The sequence below is a fragment of the Maylandia zebra genome, linkage group LG20, assembly GCF_041146795.1.
Source record: "Maylandia zebra isolate NMK-2024a linkage group LG20, Mzebra_GT3a, whole genome shotgun sequence".
NCBI lineage: Eukaryota > Metazoa > Chordata > Actinopteri > Cichliformes > Cichlidae > Maylandia > Maylandia zebra.
Window position 1 is genome coordinate 1,390,696 of NC_135186.1, and position 17,488 is coordinate 1,408,183.

Here is a 17,488-nt window from a genome sequence, read left to right on the forward strand (position 1 = left end):
ACAGAAACGAGCACTGCGTATTATTCACAAGGCTGGTTATCTAGATCATACTCACAAATTCTTTCTTCAGGCAAAGTTACTTAAATTCCAGGATCTGGTTAATTACAATACATCCATAATTTTGTATAAAGCTTTTACTAAACTTTTACCTGCAAATTTACAAATTATATTTGAAATTCGAGAAAAGGTTTATAATGTGAGAGGCTTTGGAGAATTCAAATTACCCAGAACTCGAACAACCCGTAAAGGCTTTTGTGTGTCTGTATGTGGTGTGAAAATCTGGAACAGTCTGAGTTTACAATTGAAACAATGCAAAAATATTCATAGATTTAAATTTCTCTACAAACAGTTGGTCTGGTCACAGTATACTCAATGATGGGTTTTAGTGTGCTCTGTAATGTCTGTCCTCTTACCATTGCTGGTATGGATTCCAAAATAAAAAATAAAAAATAAAGTGTGCGTATGTATGTACATATATGTACTTGTGTGTGTAGATATATATGTATGTATATGTATGTGTGTCTGTTACTTGTAGTTATTACTGCCTGTTACCTGTGGTAATGCAATTTATAATTTATATATTCTGTATTCAGTTATGAAGGCTCTAATTGTTGGTTGCGAGCTGCCGCTTAGATGCTTGTATCTGCCCGGGGCTGTTGATGGGTCTGTATGCAATGATGGGCGTAGCTGCGGGAAGTTTATTGGTTTTTTTTGTTGATGAGTGAGTATAGGGGTGGGATTTAATAAGTTTTCTTCGTCCCACTCCTTTTTCAGGCAAGTTTTGTTTTTTGTTTTGTGTATTTTATGTTCAATATAGGTATTTGTTGTGCCTGAAAATGAATAAATAAATGAATGAAAAAAAAAAATTGTTGCTTTGCTGAGGAGAAGCAGTTAAAAACATGACGTGCATTTTCTTTGCTCCTGTGACCAGTTATACACCACATGGCCATCACAAAGACATTCTCAGTGTCTCATTTCAGCGTTTTTGTTCTTTCTTGTGCATATTTTGAGTATTTTCAGACTAAATAACTGGGCTTGTATCTGCCTGTTTGCTGAGAAACTGCAGTTTTTCTCATATGAAACTTGGTGACACGATTGATTGATTGATTGATTGATTGATTGATTGGTAATTTATTTCAACATGTGAACAATATACAAGTACATTTAGAAAAGAAATGAGAGAAAAAAAAATATACTATACAAATTACATACAAAAAAACATTCTGATTAATTTACATGTTGAAAGGGAGTGGGAAGAAGTATACACTTATTTAATCCCACCCCTTTGCCATAAATTATCAGTGAATATTTAGTCAGCTTCCTTACTGATATAATTTGTAATAAAAATAGTGAACAGATTTCTGATATACTATATACTATAATATCACATCATGAATTTTTTGTTTGTTTGTTTTTAAATAGAGACATTCACTTAATTTAAATATTTTCCTTTTCTTTATAGATCGAGAAGATCATATTTTTATAACTCTTTTTGAACAGTTTTATGTTTGGACGTTGCTTTAATTCCATATTCAGTTTGTTCCATAGTTTCACTCCTTGAACAGAAACACAAAAGCCTTTTCTTGTAGTACGTACCTTCATTGTTTTGAAGTTACAAAAACCCCTTAAATTATAACTTCCTTCTTTCAAAAAAAACATACTCTGAATATTACCTGGCAGTTCTTTATTTTGTCCTGTAACTTGAGAAGTTACAGGACAAGAAGGATTTTCCCACCTGCAATATGCATAATGGAAATTATTCATTCTTTTTCAATTTAGTGTGGGTGTGTTCATAGGTGAACTTTGGGTGGATGTCTGGGCGTCAGCTCAAAAAGCATCATGTCAGCTCCAGTCATGTTAGAGCCTGTCTTTCAGTAAGAGGATGTCTTTGCTTTAAGCTTTCTGTCATCGGGTCTTGCATGACTTTTTTTCATTGCCAACAAAGCAACTCATGCACACTATGGAAGAACAAAAAGAGGGTCATTAAAGTGAGACTGTTTATTTACACTTTTAAATCCCCATTATCCTGAAAAAGTAGAGCGAGAGATAAGGCTGGAAAACTGGACCCAAGCTGTGCTTAAGGCAACCGTAAGAAGATAAGTGTGACTTGGGTGTGGCCGTAAAGCCTGGGCTTGGTTTGAGGCAGTGGCTGCATGACAGGGCGGATGATAATACTTGTCACTCAGCACATCAGCATCTATTTCCTCAGTCCTCTCTTGGTCCTCTTTGACCTGTTGAAAAACAGAAGCGTTTGTGATTCAGACACAACTGATGTGGCACAGATCGTAGCGAGGTTGCACGGTTACGTTTTGAAATCTTCCTGCACCCTGTTCAAAAATAACAGTGACATCATGTTCTTTCACTTTATCCCTGACAGGTATGACAGATGACCAAACGCAGCCAGCTCGCCGAGTTAGGACAAGGCGGCTGTGAGATTGTGAATACACAATATTTGGTGACACTGCAGGGAGTCTGAAAACAAAAAGCTTTTCCACTTGGGCCTCAGAGACGGTCGTTTCTTAACAAAAAGCTTCCCCCACAAACACCGGCATGAATCACAGAAGAAGGGATTCATGCAAAACTCTGTCAAGTCGCTCTAAGGGAGATGCACGACCGTTCAGGGCTTTCACTCATAGCTGCAACTAAAAGTCAGCCTCTCCTCACTCATCTCATTGGCCTCTCCAGTGGTGACCTGCTGCTTTGTCCACACTTGCTCTTTTCTTTTCTTGATCACTCATTTAATTATTATATATGATTTGTTTGATTTCTCCTCACCTCTTAAAGCATTTGTTTGTTAATTATATTACTTTTTTTGGTTATTGTTACTAACAAAGTGTTACACTCCCTCTCTCTTTCTTTTAACCCCGCCTCACTATAAGTTTTAAATTCCCATGACTCTAATGCTCTCACACACACATAGCTTGACACTCTCCAATCAAGTTATTGTCCCAAACCTCACCTGTCTGTTGCATTTTGTTACACCTGTGTGACATCATATGTGCGCTCTATGGTAACTACATGTTTTAAACTTTTAATTAAAATGGGATTTCGAGCTTGTGCTCACGTTTTCTGATGGTCGCTCACACGGTTCCTCAGCACATTAATCTGGAATGAAGAAAACATTTTGTTACACTGTGACCAGGTCTCACTGATGCCGTGTCTTTGTTTCTTCAATTAGCTGAGCGCACCTCATATTTCTGTCTGCTGAACTGGTACTGCAGATCAAACTTCTCTGCCTCCAGCTGCTGGATCCACTCCCACAGCTCCTTAGCTTTCTCTCTGGAAAACAAATTATTATAACGAGAATTATTTTCATTGTTTTATTATTTTAATTTTGTGTGTCGTGAAGAAAAAATGCAATAGCTATTGTGTGAGATAATGAAACATGCAGTGGGAGAAATAATTATTTGATGCCCTGCTGAATTTGTTTGCTTACTTACAAAGAAATGAAGAGTCTCTATTTTTAATGGTAGTATTTGTTTTAATGGAGGGAGACAGAATATTAACTAAAATCCTGAAATAAAACCTCCACATGACCAAAATGTTATCAGATGATTTGCATGTAATGGACACGTGTTCTTGATACACACAGGGAGTTGAGGCAGTGCATTGATTAATTTTTGGTTCATATTCGTCTCTCTCCATTAAAATGAAACCACATTTCTTTGTAAGTGAACAAACCTACAGATTCTAAGTCCTGCTCTGTGCGTCTGAACCTACTTGAGTCTTTCCTGACTCATGTTCTCGATGTCCAGAGATTTGCGCCTTTCGTTCAGGATCTTCTTCTTCTTTTCTCTCTCTGTCTGCCTCTTGCCACTCCGTTTGTCTGTCTTTAAAAATAAAATAATTTCTGTTATAAAAGTTACTAGTGGAGCTTTTTGAAAACCCCCACTGTTAAAACTCCACTGACTCACCAGCTTTTGCATGTAACCTCCAAAGTGGAGGCTGGTGAGGGTTTTCTTTTTCTTTGCATCATCCTCTGCCCTCTTCTTGGCCTCCTCCTCCTCCTTGCGAATCCTCTCATCCTAGAACCCCGAGAGAAAGACGATCCGAGGTGAAACGCGTGCCACTTTATAGACCGTGTTAAAGCGCGTAGAACAGGACTCTACCTCAAGACGCTTCTGTCGCTCTTTATCTCGCTCGCTGCGAATTCTGTGCTGCTCTGCTCGCTCAGAGCGACGCTTCTCCTGAGCAACAGATCATCACATCTCATTAAAACAGATCCTAAAGCAGATCTGTAATGTCTGAGGTGGGAAGTGGTTTACATTTGACTGGCTGTAGTGTGGGGCACTCACAATCCTTTCTTTGAGCTGAACGAGCTCTTCTTCTTCCTTCTTTCTGCTTTCGAAGTGAACCTCGATTAGAGTTTGAAGCTCCATCAGGTCCTTCTCCATTCTCTTGCGATGTATATCCTGTTGGATTCAGTGACCCAGTTCTATGTTATACTGATGCACATATTTGTTTTTGGTCCTAAATTAAAAGCAGGCTTAGAGAAAGCTAGAAAAATACAGAGTGAAAGCTGTGAAGACATGTCTACTCCACCCTGAGACCTGTACATAATACACCAGGATACAAAAGCCCATGCACAGTAAGTACTGTATTGTGTCACGTACATCAAAATCCACCCTCTCGCCGTCTGGGATCTTAGGGGGAATAAGGTTTGGCATGATGAATGGCCTGAAAAAGCAGGAAAAGATATTAAGTTAACAAGCGTGGGTTAAATAAGAACTATTCAGTTAAAAAAAAAAGATCAATAACAGGGAAATTGAGTTGTGATGACAGTTGGTGTCAAATGAGGATCAAAAACAATAAGCATGTGCCAAACAAATGTCCCCTCTGTGTTTGCACGTGTTGCTGCCTGTTGCTGCTCAGAAGTAGCTGCATATCTGTAGTTTCTACAAACTGCACTATATGTAGACAGAAATTGGGATTTTCTTTTCTTAGTGCCGGAGCAGAGAGGCACAGCCTAGAGATCTCTGGAAATGTTTTTATTAAATCAAAGTAATTAAATCTGAACAATCAAAACGGCCACTTATGGTCAATGCAACTCTCAACACAAGTGTATTTGTAAAGCACATTTAAAAAACAACGTGCTGAGAAAAGGTGGAATGGACATTTCTAAAAAGCCACAGGATACACAATGAGGAATCACACAGACTCAAATGGCAGTGAGTTTTAATAGATTTAATGAAGGGAGCTAATTTGGCAGCGAGGGGAACGACGTTCCACAGTTTGAGTTTAAATCGAGGGGGGGGGGGGGGCACTTCCTGGATTTTAAAACAAAGTAAAAACGAAATTACTTTGTGACTTTTGAGCTTAAGATGTTGATGTAGAAGGATCGTATCAAGCAACCTCATTGAGTTGTGAAAACGTAGCTTGCTGCTGGTATGATACATAACAAATGGATCACAGTGGTGTGAGTCCTCTCTTTGTTTATTTATGCGTCGTATGTTTGTTACTCATAACCATGCTATCGTAAAACGTGTTTATCCGTGCGTTTTACTTACTTGAATTTGGGCTTTGCTTCCTCCTCTGTTAATGAAAGACAGTCAAGCAGAAAGTATGAATGAGTTAGTGCAGACCACACATTAATAATGAGACTGCACAAAATCACAAATTCTGCCAGTTCCCCCCGCAAGTTATGGCACTGAAGTCTGTTTACACCATTTGTGCTGATATTAATAATAAAAGTAATGATGTGTGATTCATGTCAGGGAGAACATCCAAGAACAACAGAGCCACAAAACGAGATTCCCATTCACTTACCTTCTCCCTCCTCTGCTTCGCCTTCTCCATCTGAAACCAAAATAACATGCTTGAGAGAGGGTTTGTGAGAGCACATCTCAAATGACTGAGCATTACGCCACAGTAAACAGTCGTTTAGTGAGTGATGATGGCCACATGACAGAAGAGCGTAAGTGAGAAGACGGGGAAAGACTGAAAGAGAGCACCGAGGAAGTCAGGCGCTCATCTGTGAAGTGTTGCTTCATGTGCCACATTGCATGAATGCACTCGGGACAAGCGAGACGTTATCTAGAGATGCAAGCACTGATAGCAAATGGTTCCTTTCTCAAGAAGGTCTGGGATCAGTGACCTTTGAATGACCCAAATAATTATGAGTGAATGCCAGAAAAACTTTAGTTTTAGTTTAGCTTTCTGCAAAAGAAGCAGCTAAGTTCTTTTTTTGTTTTCGTAATAATAGAGGACAGCTAGACCGTGCTTGAAACCTAAAACGTTGTCCAGTCAGCTGATAGGCCCAGACTAGTTTCCTATGCTACCAACTTGGTTAATTAGAACCTGAACTGGTAAAGGGAAGGGTGTAGTCGTGCTTTCTTTTTTTTGGCACGTCAACAAGTCGCCTGCCTTTTGTCTTTGTGGAAAGTGACAGCTCACACGGTGTTTATCAGTATAAAGGAGCCAAAAGGTAAGAATAAGTCTAACATCCCTCCCATTTCAAATGATCTCAGTGGGAGCAGGTGAGACACCGAAACAGTGAAAAACACCTGGTTCTGACTAAGAAATGAAAGCCTTGGGGCTGGGAGGGGCTGGAGGACTACTCTCAGCCCAGCTGGCCCTTCTGGTGTGACTAAGAAAACCTGCATGCTTGATCCTCAAGTGCAGACTGTCACATACCAAAATGAAATGTGTCTGAGATAGCATGTTATCTCCCTGCCTGTGAGTGATGGTTACTGGTAAACGACATTACTCATCTTCACTGTGCTGTCAACACAGGCCCAAAGCTATCATTTCTCCCATTAATCAGTGGTTCCCAAACTTTTTTTGCTGGGCCCCCTTTGTTTTACAAGAAAAATGTTCGCGCCCCCCTCCCCCCATGCGCGCGCACGCACGCACGCACACGCACGCACACATCCTCCAACCACACACACACATTTTGCTCCATTGCGGTTTATTTTACACCTCAAACATTTAGTAAACAATTAAGCAAATACAAGTAATCTGCAATAAATTACAGGTAATAAAATAAACTCTTTTACGCTGCGGCCGCACCTACACGGGTGTTTCTGAACACGCAGCCGTTTCGTCCACGTAAACGGCGTTTCGAATCACCGAGAACGGAGATTTTTAAAACTCCTTTTTTTGCGTTTATGTGTGGACGTGGAATACAGAGCTCATCAGGCAAAGTTAAAGGTATGTGCCTTTTTCCGCGTCACGCTGTGCGCCACGTTATTGTTTACATGAGATGAAGAGCAGACAGTCAGATTAACAGTATTGTGTCTCTATCTGCAGGTTTTACACGCAGTTACTGTCCCTCCATTACAAAGGCAGAGGCGTCACGGTGTCATTATTTTTTAATGTAGTTGTTTTTCCTGTGTAATAATGTTCAACACTGCGATCAATACATTTTAAAAAAATGCTTCTCTGTGCAAAATGGGTTTAAAAACATAAACAGCTGTGGGATCCTGTTTGTCCGTGATGTAAACAGCCCAGCGCTGCTCCCCACGCAGGGAAAAGCAACCCTGCAGGGAGACCTACCTCCGCACCTGTGCAGGTGAAGCCAAAGGGCAGATTTGCTTCACCAGATTTTCTAGTCTTTGGCTTAGAATGAAGTTGGTTTGGAAACATATTCAGCGATGCTTCATCTCCTGCTTTGCGTTTGTGTGGGAGCCCCAGGTCGTGTCCAAACGTTGTTGTTTTTTGTTTGTTTGTTTGTTTGTTTTCCTTTTCATACCGCGCACCCCTGCTGCAATGGCTCTGCGCCTTCCCCCCCCCCCCCCCATTTGGGGAAAGTCTGCATTAAGTTTTTAGTAACGTCTACCTTGTTCTTCGTTGGCCTCCTCTTCTGCAGCAGGTTTGTCTTCCTCCTGTGGAGCCTCTGGTGGAGAAGGAAGCAAATAATGACTTATCACAGAAAGAATGTTAACTTTCACTAAGCCTGAATAATCACTCTCCCTGATCAATAACCTCTTTAGTACAGTCACAGGGAAAGAGACGAGAGGAGTCATCCTGTGAACATAACTGATATCTTCTGTCTTGTCTGATTCTGTTGAATGTTTTGCGTCCACATCGTTTTGTTTTCTTTTTCTTAGACTGAAACTGCTCTATAAACAAACAGGCAACGAGCAAACATAGTATGTGGTTTCCACATCAACAAATTCACCCTCAGGTTGCTATCAATGCACTGTGCCGGGAAAAAACATTACATCTGCCCAATTATACCTTCCTCTTCCTCCTCCTCCTCCTGCTCCTCCTCCTCATCTACCCCTTGCTCCTCTGATGAGCAAAGCAGAAAAGTAGTTAGCAAAGCGATGAGAAGTAGGTGAAGTAAGTAAACAGAGTAAGTCAAGTAATTAAAGTAATGTAAGGAGGTTAAATAAATAAGAATAGCTGAGCAAGCAAAGTAAGTTAGCAAATACATCAAAGAATCTCTTTCAAAGTGAGATTAATCACAATCACTTTAAATGTGTTTATAGATGAAGCTCAGTCACAGCGCTGCTATTTATCCCAGAGACTCTCAGGATAACTGCTGTCGACCGCTCCTCCACATCACCCTTGATGTGTGCTATTGAAACGTGACAAAAGCATTCATCGATGACCTTGACACTCATTTATAAATATCAGCGCCGTCAGTACCTTCAGCGGCCTCCTCTTCTGTGTCGTGCAGCCGGAGAAACCGCAGAGAGAAACACGTGAACAATCTTTTCACATAATCAGAAGTGCAAACTCTACAAACTGTTGTTTCTAGCACACAAAGTCAAATCAATTAATGATACTAACTAATGAAACACTGACTTACGAGTAATCATAATATAAGCATTTGATTCGCTCATTTTTAATCCAGATTGTGATCCTTACCTAAACCACACCGAGCTGCAACAAAAGAATAGAAAAGAAAACTTTCTGGCAGGAAGTCCTTAAGGCAAACCTTTCCCACTAGCGATTCCTGACTTCACATATAATTTGTGCTTTTGTGTTGCATTATAATTAAACTTACCATGAAAAACGTTTTACACGGTAATTCTGTAACTCTCACACATACATATAATAACCTCCTCCTACACCTGATTAGGAGTTGACAAACAGGCAGAACATTTACGTTTGATTTATGGATGATCTTGACATTTCATTCAAACTACACACAATTAGCAACATGTCTTTACATTCCTCTTAAATCCTTATAAGAGCGCACTGAGTATACAGTACAGCAGTTTTTACATCACGCTCGTCGGATTAGCCAAGAGAAAGCATTTGCCTGCACAACAGGGTTTTAACCACAGAGTGACTGCGCTGTGTATGAGTTATGATGAGAGGTCTTACCTTCCACCTCCCTGTGAAAATGAATCACATAGGCGCGTTACTATTATGATCAAAAAGACAAATGCATGACAGTGTAAAATGATCATGCAGTTGCTGCAAATAAACCACGTGTCAGTGACAAACGGTGGATGTACTCTCGGGATACATTTAGAAGTATTTTAAGTAGAAGAAAAATCCAACCTACTCCTCATACTCCTCCACCACTTCCTCGTTGTCTGACATGACAGGGCGCGTTCAGGTGCGCGGCAGCAAATCTGATTACTTAGAAAAAAAGCCAATCATGAATTTTTCACTTTCTGTTCAAATCAATAAAAGCTTCAATATTTTCCAGTTAAAACACTTTCTTTCGTGTGCACACGTTACGTTACAGTTAGTCAATCGTACCTGAGGATCAGATGAAGGGATCAAGACAGAGACCCGGAGAGAGTGGATTTGCAGCACAAGACAGGTCCCACTTTCTCTAACGGGAGCGTGGGGTGAGTGTCAGAGGGTGAAGGACGGACTGTGTTGTGCGGATGAGGCTTTAGGACCCCTTGTTGTGTTATTAATAACTTTCTAGATAGCATGTACTCTCCTTTATCACCATTTCCCAAAAAGGCCGCCGTGAGCATGACTGTGGGCTGCAGAGCCAAAAAGATCACAGACAGCTGATTCGCACACACACACACACACACACACACACGCACATTCTGGTTTCCTTGTATGGCACCTTGTTGTAGACGAAACACAGGCACGGAGCGCTTATCTATATGCATCCCGGTCTGAGATAAGGTAAAGTGCGTTTATTCATCCAGGGCTATTTAAAAAGAAATAGTGACAGACAGTTATGGTAGTAAAACATTTTATTACTTAGAAAGACAGAATCTCGTCCACAAGTCCAGATGAAACCAAAAAAAAAGAAAAAAATTACACTGGCAAATTAAACAAGACACACACATATTACAACTCCAGCAATCCCAGCAGTGTAATTCAGTAAAAGATATAATCCTTAAACCTTCACCTGTTTAAAGTGCTCAAAGAAATTACACAACGTTAAGGCGAACAAATAAAACATCACTGACACGTTTTTTTGGGGGTATTTTAATGTTAAAAGTAGGCACACTTATTTTTTAAAGAAACAAAGCAAAAGTGTAAGATAGAAGCTTTTTAACTTTAAAAGCAGTTTCCTCCTTTTCAGTCCTCTAAAGATACAACCCAACAGGCCATTTCTCTCTCTTCCTCCTGCCTGTTTTACATTTGTGCTTTGACGGCAAAGGGGAAAAAAAATCACTCAGTCATCAAATCCGTTAATCTTCCAAATCTCTGCCTCTCCCTTCGCCATCTTAAAATCCTGCAATCCTGCAAATACAAGCACAATAAGAGCAATTTATAATTGAAGGAGCGCCTTTAAAGTTCAGTGAAACATGTACGGCTTCCTCTTGTTTGCTTCATTTGTGGAGTTGGTAAATCTGCCTCCACAGCATGTAAGACTAACTCAGTAGCACTTGTATCCTTACCTGTTGGACATTATAAATAAACTTCCTTCACTTCAGATTTTTCCAGGGCTGGATTTAGAGACACTGTCTTCACCGCTATTCTCAAACAGGCTCCTCTTACTAGAAATGTCCACATGTCTCAAATCCTACAAATCAGAAACAGAATCATTATATCAGTTCTTATTACAGTGAAGAGAAAGAAAAAAACACTCTTTAAATCTGGAGTCTTGAAATATTTCTGAAGCAGGGACCTCTTACGGGGCAAATAGTTTTGTAAACACACCCTAAAATGGTCTTTGTGTCGTCTGACAATTTGGACTGACTTAACCCTCCTGCCATCCTTTAAAAAACTCACACCCATCACCCTAGGGACCATTCTCAGCCACGCCATAAAAAGACCATATATCCATATTTTATTCCACTTTAAATTAGCCAACCTTGTAAAACTACTCCTCCCTGAAATATTCATGTAAAGTTTCAATTATATTTTCATTGTTTTAACCCTTCAAATCCCAGTGTTATTACATGAGCGCCCTGTGTTATAAGCCCCAAAAACCAAAAAACGAAACTAAATATTTCCACAAAAAACCAGTTGAAGTAATATGTGATTGTCATTATAAGTAGGCCTTTAGATGGACCAAAGATTGGCACCAACATACATTTTGACCTGCCATTATTTTTTTTGCATTTTTTTTGCAATTTAAAAATTAAAACTTCAAGGCCCTGAGTCTTCATTGACATCCAAGAAAAGAAGAAAAAATAAAATCATATGATGATAATTTGGGGTTGAAAAATAGCGTTTATAATGGAAGTCAATGGGCAGAAAATGGTCCCCAGGGTGATGGGTGTGGGGATTTCTGCTGCTCAGCCATTTTAGGCTGATTTAAGGAATTCACACTGGAATATTAACATTGACAGGTAAAAACTATCCTGTGGCAAGTTTGGTTATATTCCACTGAACACAGTGGAAATGGCAGCCATTTAACACATAGCAGTGGCACAAAAAGGTCCCAAGAAGGCAGGAAGGTTAAGCATTTCTTCATGCTCAGTAGATAACTGCTAAAAAGCCAATGGCACAAAGCAGGAGGAACGGGTCACTCTACTCTGACAAAAGTGATGTTAGGACAGATTAGCACGAAGTCAGTCATGCCAGTGTTTCTGTAGGCGACCCTCTGCTTTAAAGTGTGCTTATGAATTTACCCAGATAGATATTGTTTCTGCTCAGATATAACAAAGATAAGATTTCTGCAGCCAAAAACATGCACTGCTAAATCTAACAGCAAGTTGGGTATGTCGTATGAAGCTTTCTGAACAGCTTAATTAAGTTAAACATCCAACTCTAAATTCTTAAGATCAAATTCTTTGAGCTACTTTTGAAATTAAATGAAACGTTCCCATTCATTTAATGCCTAAATGACTTTACTGAGTTTACCAGAGTAGAAAAAAATCTGTGTTTAAAAAGAATTAATTGATCAGAACTTTCTTCACGATTAACGACAGTCATGCGTTTTACGTAGTTACCTACATAATGGCAAACTCTTTAATTTAATGTAGGCAACACAAACAACGAACTACGTCCTGCTCAGCCAGGACTTACAGCTCAAAGAGTAATACTGCCCCCTGGCTTCCATACACTGCACTTACAGCAGGACTGTGCGAAGACCCAGCTTTGTTGCTCTTGTGGAGCCAGCGGTTGATCCGCTCTGACATTCCTGATGTCAAGCCTCTAATTTCCTGAAATCAACAACAGTTACAAAATCATTTGTTAACTAACGCTACGCACACATCTAATACTGAAAAGAGCTTTTGGGCGAATGATGAGTGTACCTGTTTGGAAACTCCGGGGCTGGTGGGGCTCTGCACCTGCTGCTCCTTCTCAAAGATCTCTCTCTTCCTGGACACTTCTTCCAGCAGGACCAGAGTCCTCTGGGTGACATCTGGGAATCGCGTCAGCTCGGACTTCTGTGGATGAAGAGCCAAGAGAAGACCATTGGCGACTGACAGTTGATGTTTGCTACAGAACACAGGAACATAATTTCCCCTTTAGTACATGGAGGGCTGAGAGGCTGACCTGCGCTGCCTGAGCCAGCCTCTCCATCTTTTCCTGGATGGATCTAGATGAAATCCTCTGCCTAGAGCTGGGAAGACAGAATACATTAATGTACAAGTGTAATCAGTTACACTCAATAAAATATAAACAAATAAATAAAGATTAAAAAATTGTCAAACTCACTTTCTCTGGAAAGATGACGCTTTGTTTTCATCCTCATTTTGGTCCTGCTTCAAAACAAAGACAATCAACACTGTAAATTGTGCATAACATTGTGTGTAGTGCTAGCAGGTCTACAGATCTCATAATCCTATAACTGTAAATATAATTGTGTTTTTGTAAAGTGCCAAACAAGAAAATAATGGGTAAGCGATGAATGATTACTGATTATCAATCATATTAGGTGAAAGTCAATTAAAGTTATCTCACGGTGTTGGGTTCAAACTTCTTGGAGGCCATCCTCACACTGGAGCTACAACAGAAGAAGCAAGTCAGCAAACCAACTAAGCGAGGCTGATACAAAATGAACACAAGGCTGTTTCCTTACCTCCTCTGGAGCGGCGAAGGATCCTCTTCTTTCTTTCTCATCACCTGTGGAAGACCGAGCCTGTGTGAGTGCGTGTTAGCGGCACTTACAGCAAGTGACCTGCTCAATAATCCTCTGCACGGGGATGTGTTTGGGTGTTAACAAAGGAACCAGTCAGCAGTAAGAGCTGGTCAATATTCATGTAGCTATTAACATGAGCTGGAAGCTTGACTGGCACAAGCAAATTATCCTGAACTGATATTCTGAAAGCTGACGGCAGATAAAATCGTGTTTTAACAGTCAAATTGGCAAAAGTTCATGCTGACGTTTGCCAGGAAGAATGCCTGAATGGTTTTGTGTCCTCGTGCATGTATTTGTGTGTGCGTGTGTGTCAGTGTTTACCCTGAAAGATACAGTCCTGGAGCTCTGTCTGATGAAGGCAGGTTTGTTTGCCTGTTCAAAGTTTCCACTGGTGGAGCGATTCACGCCGGTCTGAGAGAAATTAAAACAACTTAGGTTTGCTGTTTAGCTGCAGGTACCTCTCTGGAGCCAAGACTGTTTTTACCGCCATAAGGAACCTTTATAACACCAGAGGGCGCTGGTGCCCACACTGGATTGATAAGATGCAGCGTCAGTGCTTACCTGGCCTTATACAGCATTTGACAAGCAAAGCTTGAAGCTGAGACGAACATGTCAGTTTATTTGTGTTTGTGTTTCTTTGTGCGTGTGTGTGTGGTGAACTACCTCCTCTGTGTGCCCATTGTGAACAGGGCTTTGGGGGGAAGTCCAGTGTTCGCGAGGTGACCAGGGGGCTGACGGAGAACCGGGGCTCATGGGAGTTGTGCGCCCGCTGGCAGATGGACTCTTGTCAAGTGAGATGGAGACAGAACTGAAAGGCAAGAAAGAGAAGTGAGTTTAAGGAGAAGTTGAAGAGAAAGGAACTAGTGACCACTGAAAGTACAGTTTTCTCTGATCTGTTGCCTAAATTAAATCTTAAAGTGCGTCTAACGTGAAAACTGAAGGCAGATTTTTTTTACTCTTCCATCTTATTCTCTGGTTATCTTTATGTGGTTCACAATCTATACAAAACAATCTTATACGTCCTGTTTTCTCTTTTATATTTCTACATTGTTCTGGTGCTTTCATTTCCATTTGTGGAATCAGTAACCTTTATCTAAATAAAATGCATTTGATCCTTTTAGGTGATCAGCCAACAAAGAACAAAAGAGCAGCAAAAAAGAAATGTCACTGTTAACCTGACAAACTTGCGAGCTGGGCTGGAGGAGGGTTTTGGATCAGGGTCTTTGCCTGATGACTCTTCATTTTCATGCTGACAAAGGAAGAAACAGGCAGACAATCAGCATGAGCACATAGCACACAAGCTTTTGTACAGACGACACACCTTGCATTACATAACACGGCGCGGTTATGGCCTCATTTGCAGATACACAGAGCTAAAGCAGCCTGCGAAGGTAATAAAAGATAAAGTTCAAATTATGGCCTTAAGCACGTCTTATCAAAGCTTTAGAGATGATTTGCATGGTCACTTGACTCGCGGGGAGAGTTCAAGTCCGGAAACAAGACGGGGAGTAAAGGGTTGTCTTCTTTTTCTAAAGCTGTAAGTTAAAAGTAGATTCTAACTTCTTCTTGTGAGCACAGGAGGAAAATGCCCACACCAGCGTTGGTCTTTAATAGCAAAAATGACATCATATGCTGCACTACAAAAAACGGTTTGTTGTTGTAAAATCTAGAGAATAATTAACTCCCCCCTCTGTGTGGGATAGCAGTTAACTGTACAGGGTGCTGCTACTGGTGTCATGACTTAGTGTGTGAGGGAAGATTGGTGCTTTCTTGTCAAAGGATCTGTCAGTTCATGTTTTATCATTTGTAACGTTTCTCAGAGAATCAACAAAATCTCTCTGTTGGTCATTTAATCAAAACTGAGGTTATGACCTTGTTTCTTCCACTCCAGGTGGACAAAAGTTCTAAATAATCACGTGAAAAATCTCGATTTACATCGTTATTTGGCAGCTGACTTACAGACTTTCACTGTTGCAGTCTTGTGAAACTCAAGCACATTTAAAAGATCTGTGAGATGTTTTTTTCTTTAGATTTTCTTCCAGAAATTAAGGAGCAACTTCCTTCTTACTTTGTTGCTTGAGATGCTGGTTCTACTTTTGCTGCTGCTGGTGGGACTGTGAGAAGATGTTTTTACTGGTGGCTGTGGTTTGACAACACTTTCCTTCTCTTCATCCATGTCTCCCAGCAGCTCTACCCTGGCACCTCCTCCTTTGCTGACCTCAGCTTCATCCTCCCCTCCATCCTTCTGTTGTCTCAACGTTTCCACGTGCCTCATCCTTCGCCTTTCGTCACGCACTCGCAGCATCTCCACAAAGTCAAGCTGTACCTGCTCCATGCTGGCAATAAACAGTACATATGTGCACATTAATGACCAACACATGTGATGAATGGTCTCTAGAGAGACCTAAAAAGATTCCTGCATCTGATCAGGTTTCTATTATAAAAGGCTCTTTGAAGACAGGTACTCAGCTGTCGGGGTTTCTGACAGCATTTCATACTTTCCCTGCGTGAGTATCAGGTGTTTTCATGGGTTTGAAATGTATACAGAAACACTCCCATGGGGCAAAACTGTGAGAATCATCCCTTTGCTAGTTTGAAACCACTAAAAAGGCCTTCAGAAACCAAAAGAACAAAACAGTCACACAGACAAAGTCCACAAAGAGGATTGTGTTTAGACAGCGTATGAGTCCAACGTGACATATTTGTTTTACTAAACTATGAGAACAACCTGTTGGAGCTTTGGGACATTTCACTTGAGGAGTCTGTCCCAAAGGCGCTCTCGCTGGCAGATGTGTTTGTAGGAGTGGGAGTGGGGCTGAAGTCATCATCTTGGTCAGCACTGGTGCTTGAGCTCTTCACCCTCCTCCTCTTCTCCCGCTCCACCTCCTCCTCGTCCTCCATTGTCCACTGTCGTGCAAGGCTGAATCAAGACAATCAGCGAATATGGAAAAACAAACAAACAAAAACAACAGAGGCTCAGTGAGGATACGGGTGGTGGACACATGTAAAACAGCGTGCTGTACATGAGAACTTGATGAGTGGATCCTCCACACTATTTGTTTTTGGTTTGTACTTTAAAAGAAAAGATTAATAAGTGTTACAGGGAACCTGCTTTACTTGTTCATCAACCGCTTTTTGTGGCTGTATTTTGCATCCTGTTTAAAAAGAATTATCAGTGGATTCAATCAGCCAGCTGCAGAGCGGCAGGCTGGTGTTTCCTTTTTAACTGAGCTCAACAAGGGCCAAACAGAACAAAACTCTCCGTTATCTCTAGACTGTAACGGGCAAAAAAAGGCAGAAGTGACAGTATAACAGTGACACCAACCGACACAGTTTGACTGCATGTTACACAGTTACTATATGAATGTAATAAATCATTTCTTCCAAATTGGGATGCTTTGTTGCCAGAGTGAAAACCCTGCAACATGCAACAATTATGCGCGTTCCTAAACATCCAGCATCTATTAAAAAGCATAGGCGCGGGCATCGCTCTGAAACGCAGGTAACACAGGTAATTAGTCGCTACAGAAACCCAGAAGTCCTTGAATCTTACCTGGACAAAGCCGACCAGTTTCTCCGACTTACAGACATATTGAGAAAATAAAATAGTTTCCAGCTACGATCACAGACGAAGTCGACTGACACTCAGACGACGGCAGTCGAATTACAGTCACCTCGGCACAAAGCAGTCCACCTTTAGCCCGGTGCAGCGCACAGACGCGTCACGTGACCACAAAAGTAAGCTCCCCACCTGACAGACTGAGTGAGGGGTGGGGAGAGCGCGCGCCAGAGAGCACCTTGTATGGTGGAAGTGGAAGTGTGGAAAGCGTAATACCTGTACCTGGCACTCCTTTCCCGCCCCTGGACACTTCGCTTATTCGGGCAATGGCAATAAAACATCCCAGAATAATTAATCTTACACTTGTATTCATTTTGTTTGTGTGGATCTTACAGGCTGTAGCTAAAAGGAAAACCTGTACAAGTACAACAAGTAGTTAATAGCAATCAAACTCTTATTAAATGATAATAATAAAGCATACAAATATATGTTATCCTTTCTTGTACTGGACTCTCACTACA

At 40.9% G+C, this 17,488-nt stretch overlaps 2 protein-coding genes across 2 annotated transcripts; both read right to left on the reverse strand.

Annotated features, from left to right (window-relative positions):
• Nucleotides 1-1,983: 1,983 nt before the first annotated feature.
• tnnt2a (troponin T type 2a (cardiac)) lies at nucleotides 1,984-9,802 on the reverse strand. Its single transcript, XM_076878185.1, has 16 exons — nucleotides 9,661-9,802; nucleotides 9,461-9,537; nucleotides 9,277-9,287; nucleotides 8,593-8,610; nucleotides 8,179-8,232; nucleotides 7,778-7,834; nucleotides 5,767-5,796; nucleotides 5,508-5,532; nucleotides 4,614-4,677; nucleotides 4,296-4,412; nucleotides 4,110-4,187; nucleotides 3,915-4,025; nucleotides 3,721-3,830; nucleotides 3,189-3,279; nucleotides 3,065-3,105; nucleotides 1,984-2,231 (listed from the first exon to the last, which is right to left on the reverse strand). The coding sequence occupies exons 2-16, from the start codon at nucleotides 9,496-9,498 to the stop codon at nucleotides 2,198-2,200; spliced, it is 879 nt and encodes a 292-aa protein (XP_076734300.1). The 5' UTR covers nucleotides 9,499-9,537; nucleotides 9,661-9,802; the 3' UTR covers nucleotides 1,984-2,197.
• Nucleotides 9,803-10,100: 298 nt separating this feature from the next.
• Nucleotides 10,101-17,132, reverse strand: lad1 (ladinin). The gene is made up of 14 exons (XM_004558837.4): nucleotides 16,962-17,132; nucleotides 16,137-16,328; nucleotides 15,477-15,744; nucleotides 14,584-14,657; nucleotides 14,072-14,216; nucleotides 13,730-13,819; nucleotides 13,349-13,392; nucleotides 13,231-13,273; nucleotides 12,985-13,028; nucleotides 12,823-12,889; nucleotides 12,579-12,713; nucleotides 12,396-12,485; nucleotides 10,773-10,897; nucleotides 10,101-10,614 (listed from the first exon to the last, which is right to left on the reverse strand). Exons 1-13 carry the CDS (start codon nucleotides 16,997-16,999, stop codon nucleotides 10,805-10,807), a joined length of 1,323 nt encoding a protein of 440 aa, XP_004558894.1. The 5' UTR covers nucleotides 17,000-17,132; the 3' UTR covers nucleotides 10,101-10,614; nucleotides 10,773-10,804.
• Nucleotides 17,133-17,488: the final 356 nt, after the last annotated feature.